The sequence below is a fragment of the Ambystoma mexicanum genome, chromosome 3p (assembly GCF_040938575.1).
Source record: "Ambystoma mexicanum isolate Mex_15411 chromosome 3p, UKY_AmexF1_1, whole genome shotgun sequence".
NCBI lineage: Eukaryota > Metazoa > Chordata > Amphibia > Caudata > Ambystomatidae > Ambystoma > Ambystoma mexicanum.
Genome location: NC_090925.1, coordinates 691,884,037 through 691,906,446, shown reverse-complemented (window position 1 = coordinate 691,906,446; position 22,410 = coordinate 691,884,037). Strand labels below are relative to the sequence as shown.

The window sequence follows — 22,410 nt, the reverse complement described above, 5'->3', positions numbered from 1 at the left end:
AGGGAGTTAAAGTGGCTGATGCACCACCCCCCCCCCCCATATCTGTAGGGCCATTTAGCCCTACTCCTACCGGTCCATGGTATTCCGGCACAATAAGTAGCCTAGCAGCATTGGCCTTTAGTCCTGTCCCACCATTGGCAATTTCACTTCCACAACAACTACTTTTTTGTGTGGTCCCAGGCCCTCAATTTCAGATAGGAATATGAAGGTTTCTGGGGAGCCTAACCTCTGCACTGCTATTCGCAGCAGCACGCTCCCATGTTTGTGCGTGCTACACCAGGTAACCTCTGGTATGCAGGGTTCAGGCTTGGGTCACAGTGCTTTCAATGATAGTTAAGTGAAATTAGGTTATTTATTCTGGTTTTAAATAATGTAATACCAAATAAACTACAGGATCTTCTGTGACAGAATTCATGCCAGAGTACATAGATGTACAATTGTTTATATTAATTTATTTGACTTGCATGTAAGGAGCTGGGGACAGGGTAAGTACCATTAAGCAACAATGTAAAACTGTTCACACATCCAAGCTCCTAAGGTCACAAGATCAAACAAATGATTTACATTTAGGGAAACATTCTACTGAATAGCAAATGTAAATGCTTCAAGATCCTCAAACCATGGGATAACAAAAAATAAACCGGCATGAGTGTCTTCTGGGAGTTTCCAGCAATCCATTATATTTGACACATTGGTGTTTTGTGCATTTCCTCATTTCTCAAGTTCTACTGCTGCTAGAATCTAAGAAACCGTTTAAAAGCAAAAGTATGTTGGGCGTATTCATTGGTGAAAACAAACAAAATTCCTTAAGCTAGAAACTTCTACTGCTGGTGTTTCGGGCTACCACTAAGAGGCATACATTTTCAATGCTTAAGACTACTTATGAAGGCCCAACGATGAAATACGCTACTTTAATATTTACAGCTTAAGAGCTCTGCAATGGTACAATGACCTTGAGTTTCAACTTTTCAACTGATAAATCTATGCAAAATACCAATGTTGAGGAACTGTATTTGTGTGCACTAAACCGAAGGTTCTGCAGGTTTCTTTGGGCGTCCAACATCAAAGCTTCACGAACCTGCATGTGTCTTCAGCCTAGCATTTCCTAGCCATCAGAACGTCACCTAAAGTTATCACGGGGGCTACCTATTGCAACCAGTTGTAGAGTGTTGCAATGCCCACTGTGATTGCCTCCCAGAGATCCAAGTATATCTTCCCTACCCGATATATACATGCATTTACTGGAGGCTCAGCAGTCCACGCAAAAAAAATAAGACAACGTTTTTATTTTTATTTGTTTTTTTACAAAAACAAAATGCTCATTTATTTTCTAAAACAAGGCAAACTTACCAAGTGAGCAAAACATGGTAAAGTACATAGCATCACAGAGCAGGAGCACAAAGTAACGGTCCAGAGTTCAAAAGCAGAAGAAACCTCGGGTGAGAAAAGGTTAAAGCGCACAGCAGGACAGGTCACCAACTTCGACACAACTCCAACAGAAACAACATTCTCATTTCCAGCAGAAGAGCAATGGTTTTACAATCCCGGGGTTGTGTTTAAGGCTCTGAGCTCATGTACAGACCTCACAGAAAGACACTGGAAGCAAAACAAAAATAAAAGGATTGCCAAAGCAAATCGGGAAGACTGCCAAATCTCAAATTGCCCTCTACTGAGTGGTGGAAAACCAATTACACATCAAAGATGCATTCAAGTGATAGTTGCTGCACCGCTCCTCCCCCATGTACCCATTAATGATACTGCATGGGGCATTAAATCCATCCATGAAATGCCTAAAAAAACGAATAAACACAGAGCAAGGGTTAAGTTGCCTGCCCATTTGTTGGAATAAGCCACAATTTAAATAAACATACAAAGGATTCTGAATCCCCTGCCACCAAAAATTCATACAAAAAAGAAAAGAGGGCAGGAAGTACATTTCCGTGCCTGCCATAAACAAGGACAATTAAGCATCTAACATAAAACAATTGTTGCCAAAATTAAGATAAACAATTAAGATTAAACAATTAAAATTCAATAACCCAAAGTAAGCAGCCAAACACTTTCTTTGAGGCCAATCACTTCAGAGAGAAAAACTGCAAAATACAGAACAATGAGCCAAAGATAGTGTGGGAACAATCACGCAACAGGAGCAAACTCTCCACCAACCCCCACCCTCGTCTCCCAAACCCACCAAACAAACCTTTACCAAACACGCACAGCCCAGTCAGTATTAGATGTGACGCTGGAATGGAAACAGAGGTCCGAAACGATTGAAAAACCAAGAACACATTAAAAAACATACAAAACTAAAGATTTAGCATCCAGCTTCCTTCCAACTCATTTCAATGTGGTAGCCATTGGTAATGCCAAAGTCTCGACCAATCAGGATCGGAAAGTGCAATGAAGTCCGCAGTTTATCCACAAGATTGGTTCAACAAAGGATCATTGGCTTCAAAACCTCAGGCAAACAAGACAGCTGATAGAAATTCACACAGGAGCACGTGTTGCCTAGGCTCCCAACCAACCTGGCCATCCTCTGCAGGTCACTGGTCAGTGATGAGTCCGATTGACTTTATCCCTTTAAGAAACCAATGTCAGATTACGGCCCCACCCAGTCCACAAAAAAAACTACAGCAATGGCATCATATGGACGCTACTCACTGCTTCGAAAGCATATGCTCATGAGAATTATGCAAACATTTGGGAGGTTATGATTTGCTGGGATAGTGCATGGGGCTAGCCCTGAACCCTAGTCTAACCTGTGGAAAACTTAGCACATGCCTCATCAGCATTATATAGTGCAGCCTGCAGTAATGAAAAAATGCAGATGCTCCCTAAAGCACGAATGCCAAACTAGAGAAACATATTTTTGCTGCAGCCAGTCTGGCTCTCCGACCCTCTGATGTTCAGAGGAGACCAACTACATGAAACAAAAGCTTCTGCTATGAAATGCCTCCTTGGACGTGTTAAAAAGCAAACGCATAGCCCAAGTCAGTTTTTACCTTTTCCAGGCAACAGTGTTAACCATGGGCAGCCTTTTAACATCTACAAACATTGCTTGGCATATGACCAAAATTCAGGACTATTGAATCCAAGCTTCAGAGCAGTCAGCCATAATCGTAAGTGTCCCCATTCAAAGACTGAAGACCATTAGAAACAGAAAGCAATCAGATGAACCAACATTTAAATGAATTGTGTAGATCAATATCAGGTGCAATCTCACTTTTGTTCCAGTTCACCCTTTGCCCCATTCCATAAAGCCTTGGCAGCCCAATGAATCAGACAAGGAGCAGTCTGAAGGGTAGTCCATGTTATGTTGGCATCTCGGAGTGAGCAGGATTTTCAGCTTGGTCTAGTGACAAGATACCCTTTATTAGATAGACCCACATGAGCTTCTAAGTATACTTAAACATAAGAAAAGAGCAACAGAAAAGGCAGGGTAAGCACGTGGTGAGGCGTATTATTGAAATTAGGACAGTCCAGCACTATTGGAAACCAGAGGTGAGCCAGGTCTACAGGAGATCTACCATTGCCCCCTCCCTCATGTGTGCATTATAACCAGACCAAGTGGGCAGGTAAGGTAAGAGGGAGCAGTTCTTCACTTCATGGAAACATCCACTGTGCACTGGCAAATGACAGCTGGGCCTTGGACTGCTTTGCGGGACTTTGTCTAGAAGTTGTTGCTGTAGAAACGGTAGGCAGCATTCTCACGGAGCTTCTCCAATTCAAAACTCTGCGAAAACCGGGGTGGTGGTGGCGGCCTTTGATTGTCATACTCTGATGCCCTTACGCTGTGGAAAGACATAGGAGTCAATTCTTTACGGCTATATTTATTAACATAATAACCATAAACGTTTCTACAAACGGCAAACCTACACATCAGAACCATTTAAGTTCTCCACTGCCCCGCTATGAGCAACATGGCAGTAGCAAGTCCAGATAAATGAACATTCATTAAACCTACTTCACCCCACTACAAGTTAAAGCTCAATTTACACAACACTATTTAACTATAGCAATGATATAAACTACAACACCTTTTAAAAGAAGTGAAGTAGGTCTAGAGTGAGCCAAGATTTAATTTGTAGTGAATCTCCTCCACAAGTATGGAGGAAAGGGAAAGGGACGTAGGAGTATAACAAAGTTACTCACTGTAGTGACCAACTTACTCCTAGTCCATAGTCCCCTTTCCTCCATACTTCTGGTCCCGTGCCAAAGGATGGAATGTCCCACACCACTTGTCAAACAGCATCAAAAATGTTATTTTTGTCCTTTTATTTTTACAGGGGGTACAGCATGTGGCCGTAACCCGGTCCTCCTGTGCTCCGCCCCACGCATCACCCCTCAGTCCTTTTCTATCGCCAGGTCTAAGACCATTTAAGCAATAATAGAGGATACTTATTAGAGGGGACTGCGAGCAGGCGTATGGAGGAAAGGGGACTATGGACTAGGAGAAAGATAGTCACTACGGTGAGTAACTTTGTTATACTCCTACGTCCCCTTTCCTCCATACTTGGAGGAGTTTCCCCAAGCACACACCATAGGTAGTATGGGTGGATGGAAAAATTCCTTTACAGGAATATTTTTTTTAAGAACAGCCTGGCCAAATTGGGCATCAGCCCTGGATCTCAGGTAAAGCCGATGGGGAGACCCACAAAGCCACTTGGCAATGGACTCCCAAGGGACATACTTTGGGAAGTTAACAGCAGTCGCTTTGCCATAAACTAGATGTGCATGGATGCTCTTCGCTGGATGAAGGCCTCGAATGCTTTAGGCTTCTGAAAAATATGAGGCAATCCAGCAGGGAATAGTTGCTTTGGAAGCTAGTTTCCCCTTCAGGTCTCCGAATGCGAGAAAAGGGTACGAGGAGCTTCTGAGTTTACTCGTCCTATCAAGGTAAAACTCCAGGGTTCGCCTGACTTCCTAGTTGTGTAAAACTCTCTCTCGGCATCAGATGCCATGTTAGGAAAGACAAGTAAGGGGCCAGATTGGTACAAATGAAAATCGGCAACCACCTTAGGCAGGAAGGAAGGATGAGAGCAGAGCACAACCATATCCCTGTGGAAAGTGAAGAACGGATGTTCCAGAGAAAGAACTCAAGAGCTCATCTACTCTCCTCACCAATGTTATTGCGATCAGAAGGCAACCTTACAAGAAAGGTGTTCTAGATAGTGGCCCTGGGTTCAAATGGCTTATGGCATAACGACCCGGTGGGAAGAGATGTACAGACCCGCAAAATGCCTTTTGATGACAATTAGTCAATGAAAAGGAACAGCTGCCTGTGGACAGTTCGCCACAATAGCGGATAAGTAAGTTCTGCATAACAGGAAATGGATGCCAGAAAGAGCCAGATGAGACAAAAAAAAAAATAGAACAGTGCCGACCAAAGCTTGCTTGGGATCAAGCTGTTTAGCTAGACACCAATGACAAAACCGGAGCCATTTGCTCCTGTACTGATCCCTCGTAGAAGGCTTCCTGACCGCACGATAATGCGCACATTGTCCATGGACAGATCGAACTGTGTGAACACCAGGCCACCAAGCTAGATGATTGTGGGGAGGGGTGCCACATCTGGTGACGCAGGTCGGGAATCTGCAGCAATCTGATGGGGGGGGCAAGGGGGGTTTACAGACAGATGCTGTAGTTCCGAAAACCTTGAATCTGGCTGGCCACCAAGGAGCCTTGAACAGGAGAGCGCATTTCGATGTGCTCCTGTGCTTGGAGTGAACGATGGATGAGAGGCAATGAAGGAAAAGCATAAGCTTTCATGTTGTCCCAGAAGATCTCGAGGGCATCCCCCAGGGAAGACAATTCCAGCCCGTCCGTGGATGCATAAAGAGGCAGCTTCTTGTTTGAAGACGTTGCAAAGAGATCCACTTCTGGAGTGTCCAAGATGGAGAATGTTGGAGAGGACATTGCTCTTCATCTCCCACTCGTAACTGATGCCGACTGAGTGAATCTGTGGCCACATTGATGTGACCCGGGATGTTAACAGCCTGGAGCCAAACATTGTGCTGGGTGGCCCAGTCCCAAATTTGTATGGCAACATCCACAACGAGGGGAGAATTGGTGCCGCCCTGCTTGTTGATGTAAAACATTGCCATTGAATTGTCCGTGCGAACACAAACTACACTGTTGGTGTAAGGGAGGTATTCAAAATGGCCACCGTGGTGCGGGGAGGCTAGGCCGCCATTTTGTTAACACCTGGGTGTGAACTGCGTCACCGGATCAAGTGAAGCAATAGTCTCCTCAGGTGAGCCAGGGACCCTTCATGCCAGCTTAGCCTTGAAACAAGGATCCTCGGCCGAGCCGGTACTGGAAGGCCTGTGGTGTGTGACTGCTTTCTTTTGCCCCCCTCAACAGAACTCGTATCACCACGGCCGTGTGCGTGTGAAGGCTGAGGGATATACCTTACAGCCAAGATCCTTGATGAGGGACCCTCAATTCTGTTGGTGTCCGATTTATCCCCAAGAAGGGGAACCCTCAGGTTTAAGCCCGGTTCATATAGCCACCTTGAGAGGAGCCTCATGCCAAGACTCGGTACAGTTAGCTCCAGATGGGGAAGCCTCAGGGCGACCCCTGGTATCCAGAGGCACAGAAATACTGGGTTCAACTTAAGCCCCAAACGGGGAACCTCGGAAGAAAATCCAGTTTTGTCGAGCTGAGACCAAAAAGGAGCACACAGAACTAAAATGTACCCATCTCAAGGAGAACCGCAGATATTTACGATGCAGCCTCCATAACAGGATGTGCATGTATGCGCCCTGAAGGTCCACTACACTGAGCCAGTCGCCCTTCCAAAGGGAGGACTATCTGGCGAGGCGATCTGGAATTTCTCTTGGGGAAGAGAAAGGTTGAACTGGGAAAGATGGAAGATACTGCGCAGGCCAGCCTGGTTGGGTTAGGGCACTTGGAACAGACTGGAGTAAAAGCCTCCCGTTGCCCCTGAGGGGGACCAGGCTCCACCGCTCTGAGGTCTAGAGGTTTCAGTACCTCAGCTCAGAGAGGGCGACCTGATCTGCTGGAAGGGAGGGGTGGAGGGGAGGAGATAGGGAGAGGGGCAAGCGAAAGCCCGCCCGAACAATGGACAAAAACCCACCGGTCTTTGGTGATGTTCTGCCACGCCTCCAGACGAGATTCATCCTCCCACTGGAGTCTTGTGCGACCGACCAGATGCATCATTTGGATGGCTTGTCAGCAGGGAGACTACCCGTCCCTGGAAAAGAGGCTGATGGGTGAGAAAAACCAACCACCTTGCCGTTGTTGCTTACGACTGGGCCTGCCAACCGGAGCTTCAGTACGGCGCGCACAGCGATCCTGAAACCCCCTGAATCCAGAGAAGGACCGAGTCTGGGACCCTTATCTCTGTGCACAAGGGGCCGGAGCTTTCTCAAGGACCTATAAAGGCTTGGCAGTTTGTGTACTCTTTAGTCTTTGCAAGTTCCTCGTCAGTACAAGAAGACTGGAACAATTCCTTGTCGTCAAAAGGGAAGTCTAGAACTTTGTCTTGCACTTCCTTTGAGAACTTTGTTGCATGGAGCCACGCCTGGCAGGAGATGTCAAGCCCGACCATAAGGCCTCGAGCAGAGGTATCTATGTGGTGTGCCGCAGCTTCCAGTAGATCTTGGGCCAACAAACCGGCTTTAAAGTCGCCTAATCTATCCGCAGGAATAGACTCCTGGAAATCAGCCAGCTCTTTCGACAGCCTCCGATTGGCTGCTGCCAGGATGAGCTCAGTGTTAGCTTGCAAAGTTGTAGCGCCAAATTGACAGACTTTCTTACCCAAGGCATCCAAAAGCTTATCCTCTTTGGAAAGAATTTAGGCCGCTGCTGTGGAAGATGCAGAGGTCGGTTTGGACTGGAGGGTGGGTGCTGCCACCACTTTTGAGGAAGGGAGCGGACAAGCCGATAAAGCCATCTCCTCAGAGGCATGACGCTTGTATAGAGCGTCAATCCTCGTGTTGAGGTGTAGCCAGGTATGGGGTTTATCCCAGACCTTACAGGCTTCCTTTTGGAGGAGCAGGCCGGTGCGCTCCCGAGGTGACTGGGTGAAGGCTCCAGAAAGCACCCCTCCCTGTAATTGGGGGCCTCAGGTCCTGGAATATCAAGGAGGACAATCACATCCAAAACCAGAGTGGGGCTGCTCATCGCCATCCTGTTGCTCTTGAGGCTCGTCCAACAAAGTGGGAGCAGAAGACTGGTCCACCACGTATACCGCCTCAGGTTTTACGGTGGTGTCTCTCTGCCAGCGTCTTCTCAATAGGTGACAGTGGAGGCAGAGCAGGGAGCTATGGAGGGGAGCCACTAGGAAGCAGTGGAGCAAGTGGCATCACCGGGACCTGAGCAGGAACAGCCGGGGCAAGAGGTGGGACTGGCGGTTCAGGGTACATTTCCCTGAAAAGACGTTTAAAATATGCCTTCATGGGGTCAGAATGCATGAGCATCTGAAACTGCCCAAAAAAGTCACCTTCAGCTGAAGAATTTGGCACTGAACAGGCAGAGGCCGCTTACAGGGGGCAGAGGCCGCTTACAGGGGGCAGAGGCCGCTTACAGGGGGCAGAGGCCGCTTACAGGGGGCAGAGGCCGCTTACAGGGGGCATACCCCCCCCCCATGAGCGCAAGGAGGGTGGTTGCCAGGAGGGCCCACCTCCGTAATCCACTTAGATCAGTGGAGCGGAAGCAGGAGGGAGCAAGACTATGTGGCAGCGGTGTCCGAGCACACCAGTCAAATGAAGGGAGGAACAGGTTTATGTTGTCCGCATAGCGTGGAAAAGGCTGCTCAACCCCAAGAGACATGCTCCCAGCACCAGATGCCATGAAGGTTGATGTAAGAGGCGTATCCAAAATGGCCGCTGTGGACCATGGAGGTTGGGCGGCCATTTTGTTGACACCTGAGGAGAACTGCGTCACATTTGAAGATGAGGCAATTGTCTCATCAGGGGAGACAGGGGACTTGAGTAAAACCTTAGCCTTGACACAAGGATCCTCGGCCGAGCCGGTACTGGCAGGTCTCCGATGCTTACTGAACATCTTAGACACTGCCCCAGAAATAGCCTCCAGTGGAGGAACCTCAGTAGAGCCGGTACTGGAAGGCTTGTGGTCCATGACCGCCTTTTTTGCCCCCTTGACAGAACCAGTACCACCACGACCCTGAGCGTGGGACGGTTGAGGAACTATCCTCACCAACAAGACCTTCAAAGAGTGTCTCTCGATTCTGTCAGAACTAACCTTAGCCTCAAGAAGAGGAACCTCAGGTTGTAACCGATCGCTCCCTCAAGAGGGGCCTCAAGCAGTGACCCGGTGTGGAAAGCTCCAGAAATGGAGACCTCGGGGCGTACCCCGGTATCCATGTGGAAAGCTCTGGAAACGGGGACCTCAGGGCAAACCCCAGTAACCACAGACCTGGAAGAACTGGGTTGAACCTTAGCACCCAATCGGTGAACCTCTGAACTAGGTCTGGTTTTTACAGGTCCACTAAGGGAACCCTCGAGCACATCCCAGTACATCTATTAGGCCCCAACAGCACCTCAGGCAAACCCCTGGTGACAGAGCTAGTATAGCCCCTCAGTCCTGGATGACCCGGGAAAGGAGTCCCCTGGCCGGGCTGCCCTAAAAAGTAAGGAACTTACTGGGCGTTTCTTCTTTTCGATGAAAAGCTGTAAATGGGGTGGGGGAACGTGCTGAAACACTTCCTCCCACCGAAGAAGACTACGTTGGAATGCCCGGACAGAGGGAGTCGCAGTAGAAGCACGAATCCCAGCGATGTTCAGCACCTAGACACTGCAAGCAGAGAGAATGGTGATCCGCCCTCGCAAAACGACGTTTGCATGAAGAACAGGACACAAATCCCAGATGCTCCGGCATTGACGGAGGACTAGATGACCGTGGAACCAGACCAGGAAGGACAAAGGGAATAAAAAATAAAAAATTCCCAGTAATGCTAGTGCGTCCAGCCCCGACAGTTCAGAGAAAAGGACTGAAGGATGACAAAAGTGCTCCGGTCCCTTCCCAAAGGACGGAATGTCCCACAAGTATGGAGGAAAGGGGACATGACACAGGAGTATAACTAAATCATTACAAAGCAATTTTCAAGGTTTGTTAGGGCAGTTTACCTAAAGACCACACAAAAGGACTTTATAAAACTATACCTTGGGTAATACAGAAACTCCACCACTTAGTATAGGGCTGAACCACCTGAAATTATGCAAGCAATAACAAAGCAGACGGGCTTATCCTAGGAGGGAGAGAGGGCAATAGGAAAGTACAAAACTTGTAGCATACATATGGCCTAAAGAAACATTTATACACTGATATATTATAAAAAAAATAATGATTTTAATAAAGTTACTCACCGTAGTAACTACCTTAATCCTACTCCATCGTCCCCTTTCCTCCATCTTTGTGGGACGGGAGCACTTTTGTAAAAAAGCATCAAATTGAAAATGTGTCCTTTCTACGCGGGGTACCGAACACGGCCATGACCCCGCCCTCCTTAGCTCCGCCCCGCGCATCGCCCTTCAGTCCTTTACTATCGCCAGGTCTGACACCATTTAAGCAATAATAGAGGATACTTATTAGAGGGGACGGCAGGCGGGCGTATGGAGGAAAGGGGACTATGGACCAGGAGTAAGGTAGTCACTACGGTGACTATTCTACTCCTACATCCCATCCCCTTTCCTCCATACTTGTGGGCGATCACTAAGCACTCCTTAGAGAATAACGGGTGGATGGAACTCCTTTTTTGAAAGGGTTTTTAAGAACAGCTTGCCCGAACTGAGCATCAGCCCTGGAGCTCAGATCTAAGCAGTAATGTTTCACAAAAGCTGATGGGGAAGCCCATGTAGCTGCTTTGGCAATGGTTTCCCAGGGAACATTTTTGGAAGGCAATGGCAGCTGTCTTGCCCCGCACAAGATGGGCATGAATTACCTTTGGAGACTGAAGACCCTGAACGGCGTAAGCTCCAGAGATACAGGAAGCAATCGGGAGATAGTTGCTTTCGAGGCCGGCTTTCCTTTTGGGTTTCCGAAGGTCACCAAGAGTTGGGAAGAGCTCCGAAGATTAGATGTTCTGTCCAAATAAAACGTAAGAGCTCACCTTAAATCCAGATTATGCAGAACCCTCTCGGCATCTGGAGCCGGTTCTGGAAAGAAGACTGGTAAGGAAATAGACTGGCTCAGATACCACCTTTGGAAGGAAAGAAGGATTGGTCCCGAGGACAACCTTATCCTTGTGAAAGGTGAGAAATGGATGCTCCACCGAGAAGGCCTGAAGCTCGCTTACACACGTTGCCGAAGTTACTGCAATCAGAAAGGCCATTTTCCATGAAAGGAATTTCAAGTCTGCCATAGCCATAGGCTCTAAGGGTTTATGGCATAAAGCAGTAAGGACCACATTAAGATCCCACTTGGGATGTGGGTTGCGTACAGGTGGATAAAGATGCAATAGACCTGCAAAGTGCCTTTTAATGACAGGGTTTGTCAAAGAAAAAGGGGACGAGTCCTACAAGACCAGACATGCATGCCCGAAGCTGCCAGATGAGAAATGAAAGCCAAGACCGCATCGATGACAGCTTCTAAGGGGTCCAGCTTTTTCGCTAAACACCAGTGACAGAAACTGAGCCATTTGCTATTGTACCGAGACGTCGAAGGCTTTCTTGCCGCCTGGATGATACGCATATTATCCGCGGACAAATTGAAGCTTTCTAAAGATTTGAACTCAGGCATCAGGCCGCCAAGCTGAACGATTGTGGGGAGGGTGCCACATCTGCTGAACGCTCTGATGAAGCAGGTCAGGAAACAGCGGAAGCCTGATCGGTGAGCAGACTGACAGATGCTGAACGACTGGCAGGCCACCACAGGGCTATAAACAGGAGAGTGCAATTCGACGTGTTCCTGAGCTTGCATAATGCCCAGTGAATCAGAGGAATAGGCGGGAAGGCGTAGGCCCTCATGTTGTGCCACAGAATCTCGAGAGCATCCCCCAGGGAAGAATCGGAGTCAGTTCCTGGAAGGATAAAGAGGAAGTTTGCTGTTTGAGGACGTTGCAAAGAGGTCCACTTCTGGAGTGCCCCAATGGCGAAAAAGGTCCGAGAGGATCTCCGTGTTCAGTTCCCACCCATAGCTGACCACCACTCGCCGGCTGAGAGAGTCTGACGTCCCATTCCGCTGGGCTGGAATGTGCACCGCCAACAGCCAAACAGTGCTGAAAGGCCCATTCCCAAATCGGAATGGCTTAGTCTACAAGGGGAGGCGACCTGGTACCCCCCCTGCATGTTGACATAAAACAATGATACTGCATTGTCTGTGCGGACCACCTTGTTCACAATCCCTAGCTTGAAAGCTTTGAGCGTCAGGAAAATTGCCAGAAGTTCCAGATAATTTATGTGAAATTTTATGTCCTGCTGCGACCACAGGTCGAAAACCTGAAGATGATCCATCGTCGTGCCCCACTCGATAAGGGAGGAGTCCGTCGTAATGGTCACCTGAGGGGAGGGCTCCTGAAATGGCACACCCACTGACAGATTGCTGGAAGAAGAGCACCAAAGGAGCTCTGACATGTAGGGTGGAACGGAAATCATTTTGGTGTCCGGGTCCACCGCCTGGAGCCAAGAGCTCCGAAGAGCCAACTGCGTAAGTCGCATCTTGAGACGCGCCAGTGAAAGAGCAAGCACACACGAGGTCATTAGGCACAGAAGCCCCTGGAACCACCAAGCAGATATGCTCTGGCTGAATAATGACTTGACACGTGGTTAACAGATCCGCCATCCTGTCCACCAACAAGTACGCCCTGCAGTCGATCGTGCCCCAACAGAAACCCAGGAATATCAGGTCCTGAGAGATCGTCATGGAGGATTTCCACCAGTTCAACGACAGTCCAAGACTGAACAGGAGCTGAAGGAGAGACAAGGTTGCTTGAGGATTTCACCGGACAGGGACTGCACAGAAGCCAGTCGTCCAAATATAGATGCACATGAACACCCTGTAGCCTTAAAAAAGCCACAATGACTGACATCTTTGTGAAGACGTGTGGCGCAGAGCTGAAACCAAAAGGGAGCACTCGAAACTGATATCTGCGGTTCTCTCTGGGAGAAGAGCACTATTTCCGATGCGGGCTCCAGATCAGGATATGCATATAAGCATCCTGAAGGTCCACAACGCTGAGCCAGTCGCCCTTCTGAAGAGAGGACTTTATTTGGCAGGGTGTAATCTTGAATTTCCATTGGGGAAGAGAAAGGTTGAACTGGGAAAGGTCTAGAATGGTGCGCAGGCCAGCCTGGTTGGGTTTTGGCACAGTAAACAGACGAGTAGAAGCCCTCCCCTTGTTCCACAAGGGGAACGTGTTCTACAGCCCTGAGAACTAGAATTTTCTGGACCTCGGCTCTGAGGGAGGGTATCCCCGACTGCTGAAAGGAAGGATTGAAGGAGGGGAAAGCAGAAGCCCGCCCGAGCGATGGACAAAACCCACCGGTCGTCGGTGATGGTTTGCCACACCTCCAGATGAGACGAGCTTCGTCCTCCCACCGGAGTCTCATGCGAGCACCAAAAAATATCATTTTGCAGACTTTTCGGCGGAGAGACTACCTGTCCCTGAAGTGGAGGCTAACGACAGAAAAGCCGGCCATGTTGCTGCCTCCGGCAGTAGTTACCCAGCAGAGGATCAGTCCTACGAGACTTCCAATCGTGGAACCCTCTAAAGCCTTAAGAGGATCGAGATAGGGACCCAGATCTCAGACCTTTGACTGGGGCCTTCACGAGCAGCAATAGAGACTTGGCAGTTTGCGTGCTCGCTTTATTCTTGGTGAGCTAGTCATCCGTTGAAGAATTAAATAACTCTTGCCATCAAAAGGCAGGTCCAGAACTTTATCTTGGACCTCCTTCGAAAACTTTGTTGCATGAAGCCAAGCCTGACGAGAGATGTCCACCCCCATCACGAGGCCGCAAGCCGAGCTGTCAACATGGTGCGCAGCAGCCTCAAGCATATCTTGCGCCAACACCCTGGCGTCTGACAAGCCGCCTTTAAAGTCTTCTAGCCTGTCAACAGGAAAGAACTCTTGGACGTCAGCCAAATCTCTACACAGTTTCATATTCGCCACCACCAGAATGAGCTCTGCGTTTGCCTGATGCAATTGCAGCGCCGAATTGGCAAAAATCTTCTTGCCAAAGGAATCGAACAATGTGTCCTCCTTGGACAGAACTTGAGCCGCAGCTGCAGAAGACCGAGGCCGGCTTGGATTGCAGAGTGGCGGCCGCTACCACTGTCGAAGACGGGAGCGGACATGACACCAAGGCTACTTCGGTGGTGTGAAGCCTGTAACGGTCGTCAATCCTTTTATTAATGTGCAGCCCGGTGTGGGGTTTTTCCCAAGACCTTGCGGGCCTCGGCCAGGATGTCCCTCTGAAGGAAGAGGCCGGTACGCTCCTGTGGAGACAAGGTTAGCATCCCCGAAAGCACCCCCTCCTGCAGAGCGGGTGCCTCAGGCAATAGCATGTCAAGGTGTGTCATGTCTAGGACCCGGTTGTGAAATGCTCGGACAGAGCGGTGCTGGTCCTCACTGTCCTGATCTGCCAAAGGGTCGTCTAGCCTCCCCTGGCTGAGACACGCCCAGTGTCAGATTATCACCACGCTCTGCCAGAGTCTTGTCCACCGGTGACAAGGGAGGCAGAGGCGCAAGAGCCGGGGGAGGGCTGGGAGGCAGAGGAGGTGCTGCCGCCGGGGCGACAAGACTGTCGGGGTAGGCAACGGAGTCTGAGGGCAGATTTCTCTAAAAAAGGCCCTTAAAGTACTCCCTCATGGGATCAGAGTGACTGACATTTCGCAAAAAAAGGCATCCTCTACCGAGACCTTAGAACGCTGGAGTGGGCAGAGGCCTCTCATGAGGAGCATAACCCCCACAAATGCAGTCAGGGGGGCTGCCAAAAGGGCCCGCCACCAACCGGATCTACATAGACCAATGGGGCAGATGGAGGAAACCAGACCGAAGGTGGTAGTGGCATCCAAGCACGCCAGTCATAAGAAGGGCGTAACGAATTCACACTATCGCGTGGAAAAGGTTGTCCACTGTAAAGAAGGTTCCCAGCACCCACTGTCGATGGAGTGGGTGTGAGGGAAGAATCCAAAATGGCCACTGTACTCCACGCCAGAAGGCCCGCCATTTTGTGAACATCTGAGGAGAACTGCGTCACATGTGTAGATGAGGCAGTTGACTCCACATATTGGTCGGGAGACTGGACTGAAATTTGGCCTTGATACAAGGATCCTCAGCAGAGCCGGTACTATGGGGGCCTTGGATGTTTACTGACATCCTGTCCCTTGAATTAGCCTCCAAAGGAGGAACCTCGGCAGCAGAGCAGTTACGGTCGACCACCTCTCCCTGTGCCCCCTCAACAGAAGCGGTACCTCTAAGAGCGCGGAAAAGTTGAGGAATACACCTCACCGACAAGACCTTTACAGGCCTCTCAGTTCTGTTGGTACACACCTTAGCCTTGTTAAGAGGAACCTTGGAATAGAGTCCGGTCTTAATAGCGGCCTCGAGTCATGGTTCCATACAGAAAGCCTCAGAGCGCACCCCGGTGTCTGTGTGGGAAGCTCCAGACAAGGAGACCTCAGAGCGAACTCCGGTACCCAACGCCTCAGCACGACTATGCTGGCTATTAGCTCCTGATCGGTGAACCTCAGATCGTGATGCGGTATAGGAAGGCCCCCTCGGAGAAAACCCTGGTACGCTTATTAGGGCTGAGAGGCACCTCAGGGATAACCCCAGTAGCAGAGCTATTGAAGCCCCTCCCGGCCCTGGAGGACCCACAGAAGGAGTCCCCCAGCCGGGGTGCCCTGAAAAGTAAGGAACTTACCGGGCGTCTCTTCTTCCGGTCAATGAAGAGTTGGAAATGCGATGGGGGAACCTTCTGGAAGATTGCCTCCCACCTGTGAAGACTACGTTGAAGTGCCCAGACCGAAAGGGAGTCGCAGAAGAAAGAGTCCCAACAGTGATCTCATCCCAGACACTAAGCAGAGAGAATAGGGATCCGCCCTAGCGAAGCGACGCTTGCAAGAAAAAGTGGCAAATCCCAGACGCCCCGGCATAGACTGAGGACTACGCAACTGCAGAACTGAAGCAGGAGAGAAGGACAAAGGGAAAGAAAAAGGTCTTCCCGGTGATGCAAGTGCATCCAGCCCCGACCGCGCAGAGAAAAGGACTGAAGGGCGATGCGCGGGCAGAGCTAAGGAGGACAGGGTTACGGCCACGTGCGGTGCACCACATAGAAAGAGAACTACACATTTTCAATTTGATGCTTTTTTACAAAAGTGCTCCGGTACCGTCCAACAGGACGGAATGTCCCACAAGTTTGGAGGAAAGGGGACAGGACATAGGAGTAAATATATACAAACAGGCAAATCATTCTTTAGAAAAGCAAGTACTATTAGAAGTCAAACAAAACCAACACAATACTTATGTTAAGTATAAAACACATTTAGAATGGCAGTATGCTATAACAGTAAGCAGAATACTGTATTGGCATTACATTGGTACACTTCTGTTCCAAGCAATAATAGTTATACTAGCAATGTTACTTTCTAGAACAGTGGAACACAATTCAAAGATAAGTAAATAACTTTGTAATACTTTTCAGAATGGCAGTAAGCAATTCACAAGTAATGACTTTGTAACACATGCAACTTATTCTATTTCAGGAATGAGATGCATTACACCCCGTAATAGCATTTCTGATTGCATCTCCATAGATTCTCATTTGAATGTCTCGGTTATTCTAGGTAGGTAAAACCTAACGCAGACTTATTCTGGACAGGCTAACAGCAAGTCAGGGGAAGCAAGACACAGTTGGGGGACATTCATACAATTATCCTAACAGGAATAATCTGATGAAACCAACACATTACTTCTGGGAAGAAGCACAACCAAATTACAGGTGAGTAATATACCCTCACATCTACTTTCTGTTAGAATGGCAACACTGTTTCTAAGCAAAGAAAGATGTTAACCATACTTTTGAGAATAGTGCATCACACATCCAAGGTAAGTAAGAACTTTTGTAACTGTTCATTCTCAGAGTTATTTACCAGCCAACTCTTTTACATGTAAGTAACTTTTAAACACGTATTCTCTTTTCTAGGCAAAAGGCAAAATCCCTAAAAAGTATTTGCCTTATTCTTGGAGCATGAGTGTTCTCAGTGGCAGAAGGGGGTCACTAGGATCTAGTGTCCAACAAACAGTGTCAACATAGGTTCTTAAGTAGCAAAATCAATTTAAAAGTTGCATCCCTTGTTCACAAAGCTTTGAATAATGCTGCACCTAGCTATCTCAGGGACAGATTCCTAAAGAGAAGCTCCACCCGACCGGCAAGAACCACGAATGTCAATAGCCTTATGATACCGCGATTCAGGCTGGCTAAAGCTGGGGAGGCAGCTTCCAGGTCCGAGCGGCCCAATTATGGAATTCATTGCCACATCCTCTACTTGAGGAGCAGCCCTTTCTGAAAATCAGATCCAACTATATCAATCTACTGAAGTCTGCTTCAGTTGCTCACTAGCTCCTTCTAGACTCCCGATTTTTTTTATTTATATATACACACACACACACACACACACACACACACACACACACCCACCCACCCCCCCCCCCCCCCCATCCTGTTGCCCATTTGTACATCTTCCCGTTAGGCTAGTGACAACCTGTTTGTGCCTCATGCCTGTGACAAACTGCTCGTGCCTGTGTATATTCTATCCTGCTTGTATTCTGTATCTGATCTTCTACGGACTGTATATATTTTGTTTTGCTTGTATCTGTAACCATGTAACGCTAAACCTTGCATATTCTGTACTGCTGCGCCCGGTTACCTTCGTGTCTGGTGCGCATTATAAGTGAATAAAACAAACAACCATCAAGACTGGGCAAACACAGTACCTCAGCATTGAAGATGATTTTGCAGCAAGAGAACTTCAGGATATGCATCCAAAAACCCAGTCAGTGGATTCCTTGTCGTGGTGACTGAAAACAGGACCTGGGAAGGAACTTTGCAGCAGGGATCAACAGAAGGCTCTAGGTAAGCTTTTCCTCACGGCTGGATGTGGCTCTGTGGTTTTGGCGCCTTTTACACGAGCAGAGAAGAAACAGAATATCACTGGTCGGATTCTTATCGTTACAAAGGTCCAGCACTCTGGTGAGGGGACTTTCCGGACTGGATTCGTGTCTCTGGAGATACATTAGGATGCCCACAAGGTTTCAGCAAGATTCTGAATTCAGACGACTGTGCACCGCACAATGGCTCAAGATCCCAGGGTTTTAGGGTATTGCAGCCCCGCATGGTCGCAGCACGACTGGATTGAAATGCAGGTTATCTTGAGTCTAGTCAGTCTTACAGGCTCTTCGACAGGGTTGTTTTTTCGGAGTCCCCAGGTCGATTGGAAGGAAGGGCTACAGCATGCTAAGGTTACACAGCAGGCTCTCCAGTCGCTGGAAATCATCTCAGCCGCTTTACCTTAATCATCCTCTTCGGTTTTGCATCCAGTCGTCGACTTGTCTTCAGCTTCCAGCTTTGCAGTACTTAACAGGCACTACAGCATAACTTCTGCATTCTCTCCCTGCATTTTACAAGGGGTGGTCTGGTTGTCCAATCACGACAGCCAGCCCCCAAATGGGATTTGTTCCAATTCAAGCAAGGATGAAGACAAAGGGTTGTGCAGTTTTGCACTCCTCCCTCGCTTCCTGCCTTCACAGACAGACTGGAGGCTGGCCTGGGAGTCACAAAGGAATTTCCCGACCTGGATGTCAGGTGAAAGAACAAGAAAGGACAAGAAACACTAAAATAGACTGGGGCAATTTTGGTAAAATTAGCACCCTTAGGTGCCTTTACTGCAGCTGTGAACCAAGCCAGCAGTAAAGGCGCACCAAATTAATACAAGGCTTCACTGCCACCAGCCATTGAAGGTAAGCTTGCCCCTTAACAGAATTGTTTTAGTGTGAAAGGGGATACAGTGCATCTCCCCAGCACCCCACATAAGCTGGTGTGTGTTGGTTTCACCAAATAAAATGTAAAAGGGATCTAAAGATTCTTTCCACCCTTGGAAAGAACAAGTACCTTAGCCCTGGTAAACGTTCTTTCAACTGGATGTTCCTGTGCCACGTATAACGCATCTTTGATATTCATATTTCGCCAGCTTTGCTGCTTCCAAAAAGAATCACTGCAGAGGGCGCTGTACTCAATGTCATGCCTCTGTCGAGCATAGACATCATTGTTCGTATAAATAGCTTGTGCATGGCCTGTTGGCTTCAGTTCTGTAAACCTCCCCTCATCCCCGTTACCCTTTATCTAACCAGGCATAACCCAGACCGCAAGCTCTCGGGGAATGCAGAGTATAATTCATGAAAATTGTACGGCGGGATAGGCTGGTTGGAGCGATGAGGATTACGTGGAAGGAACATCCACTCGAAAGAACAATTTGAGGAGGGAGTATCAAGCAGGGACGCTGGAACAGCCTCCCTGCCACTCTAAAACTTGAGAACCATCTCCGGTTCCGGAAGCACCTCAAGACCTTCCTCTTTTCTTCTGCCTTCGCTCCCCCTCTCCCCTGCTGATCTGTTCTCTTGGCACCGTGCACCTGGCCACCCTCCGTCTTTTGGGACCAGGTATCTGCTCATCCTGTCACCCTCCCGCACTGCCTCCGGGACACTCCTTGCACTGGGGTCTGTATCTGTACCCATACAGCCCCCCCTTTTCTTCCTGCACTTATCGGACCTACCCTGCCTGCTGCCTTAAACCTAGCACTTGCAAATTGCTGGCTGCATTACCACTATTTGTTGCCTTTATTATTTAATATTTGTTATTTATTTGTTTCTCCTCTGCTTTGCACTTTCCATCTCTCCCCCCTTCCTTGCACTTTTCCCCTCCCCACTCTCCCATGCACTTGCGCGTTCTCAATGTCACTGGGCCTAGTAAGATCGCTGTTTTGTTCTCCCCTGTTCCCCTGCCTTGCCATGTCACGCTCTGAAACACTTGTATACGAGCGCGATACAAATAAAATATCAATCAATTAATCATGGCTTGAATGGAGAACTGCCTTTGCAAAGAGACCCCATTCAGTGGAGGCGTCCAAGCAATGCTCGACAAATGTGTGAATGGACAACCAAGTAGCCGCTGAACAGATATTTATTGGGACACCCCTTTGGAGAGCCGCAGAGGTTGCCATGCCCCTTGTGGAATGAGCTTCAAGCCCTTCCAGCGGGTCCTTTCCCGCAAGTCTATAGCATTCTCCAATAGCTAGAGTGATCCACCTGTATATGGTTTGTTTAGTGACTGAAAGGCCCAATTTGGGGGCGGTATACCCAATAAAGAGTTAACCGTGTCGAAATGTAGCCATTCTTGCAATGTAAAAACTTGAGCCCTTTTTGGGTCTAGCCTGTGCAGCCTCTCTTCCTCTTCGTCTGAATGAGGAGGAGGGTAGAAGGTTGGTAGCGTTATCTTCTGCGACAGATGGAAGTCAGACTACTTTCGGTAGGAATGATGGTTTCACAGAGTGAGGCTTGCACGAAAGAGCCTGCAACTCACTTACCCTGCGGGCTGATGTTAATGCAATAAGTAAATTAGGAGCCTTAACGGACACAAATGTAAAGGCTCGAAGGGGATACATGTTAGAAAGCAGGGACATTGAATGGGACTCTGGGATACACATTAGTAAGCCCATTCAGTAATTGAACAATTAAGGGTATTTTGAAATAGGAAACCTCTTCCAAGGAGCACTTAAAAATAGAGAGCGCTACTAGATCTCCTTTTATGGTGCCAATCTGGAGCCCCAGATTAGCCAAATGCAACAGAAAATAAAGCACTATGGGAGTGCCACATTGGAATGGATCCACATTCTTGTCCTTGCACCAGTTACTGAACATATTCAAATGACACCGGTAAAAGGATTTGGTTGCTAGCCATCTGGCCAAAAGCAAAATCTCCATTACGTTTTCCGGGATGTCCCAATCCTTGTACCTCAGCCTCTCAGAACCCATGTGTGAAGGCTGAGTGGCTTTACCCCTGGAAGGAGAACCAGACCTTCCTCTTCAGAGAGAAGATCCTCCCTTTGTGGAAGACGTGTTAGATGGCAGATGCAAATATCCAGAAGATCCGTGTACCACGTTCTCATGGCCCAATCTGGGGCAATTAGGATCATGGACTTCCCGAACTTTCTCAACCTCCTGATGAAATGAGGAATGACAGTGGACTCGAGGAAATGCGTAAAGGAGTGAAAATTCCCAGTCCACCATGAACATGTCTCCTAGAGCTCCTCTTGGGGGAAATTCCCTTGAGCAATACAGTTTGCACTTCTGGTTGGTACAAGTCGTAAACAGATCCACTTGAGGGGTTCCCCAAAGGGTGAAGATCTCCTGAAGGACTTCCTGAGCTAATTCCCACTCGTGGGAGCCTGTGCTCCATCTGCTCAGAGCGTCTGTTGCGGTGTTCTGCTCTCCGCCTAGGTAAACTGCCGACAGATTACTTCTTGTATTGCACAGAACCAGAGCTTAACTTAACTGCTTCTCTGCACAGCCGTAGTGACCCTGCACCACCTCTCTCTTTGAGGTAGTACATGGCCACGGTGCTGTCCATCATTATCATTATTTTTTTCCCTTACAGAGAGCAGAAAGGCCTTCAGCGCTAGTCTGTTTGCCCTCGGCTCCAAAAGGTTGATTTGTAGTTTGAACTCCGATGGAGACCAACGACCAATGTGTCAGATCGTTGGTGTGGGCTCCGCACCCCATGAGTGAGGCAGGATCTCATTCTCAATCGGGCCTCTAGCACAAATGCAGGATGCCATTAGATCACGCAACCTTAGAAATCGCAGGCAGATGCTGGGCATTCAGGAATTTTGTTACCATCTGCAGAACGTGTTGAGCTCTCACCTCGGGTGGCGAGGCTTTCCCAGAGGAAGTATCCAGGACTGCTCCGATGAACTGGAGTCTTTGGAATGGCATCATATGGGACTTCTTTTAATTGAGGGAGAAGCCGTCTGTGAAGGTAGTGGCAGCCAATGCCAAGATGTTCCTGGGCTTGTTCGGATAGTGAGCCCCGATCAGCCAATCGTCCAGGTAGGGGTGGATATGACCTCCCTCCCCACAACCCCCCAAACCTCCCCCCCCCCCACCCATCTCTTGAGACTTGCTGCCACTACCACCATCAATTTTGTGAAAACTCTCAGGGAGGTGGTCAGCCCGAGGGCAGAACTCGAAACAGATAATGAGAACTGCCAACCACAAACCTCAGGTACTTTCTGTGCTGGATATGGATTGGCACATGAAAGTAAGCATCCTGAAGGTCTAATGATATCAACCAGTCTTGGTGTTGGAGAGCCTGAAGGATCTGAGAAAGGGTAACCATCTTGAATTTGTCCTTCCTGAGGAACTTGTTCAA

At 48.5% G+C, this 22,410-nt stretch overlaps 1 protein-coding gene across 2 annotated transcripts in view; it reads right to left on the bottom strand.

Annotated features, from left to right (window-relative positions):
* Window positions 1-1,271: 1,271 nt before the first annotated feature.
* Window positions 1,272-22,410, bottom strand: part of ZNF346 (zinc finger protein 346) — a 319,091-nt gene continuing 297,952 nt past the window's right edge. For both annotated transcript variants that reach the window (XM_069651491.1, XM_069651492.1), the window contains exon 7: window positions 1,272-3,791. In XM_069651491.1, coding sequence (XP_069507592.1) covers window positions 3,671-3,791 — 121 coding nt within the window. In that variant the 3' untranslated portion in view covers window positions 1,272-3,670. The remainder of the gene's footprint in view (window positions 3,792-22,410) is intronic.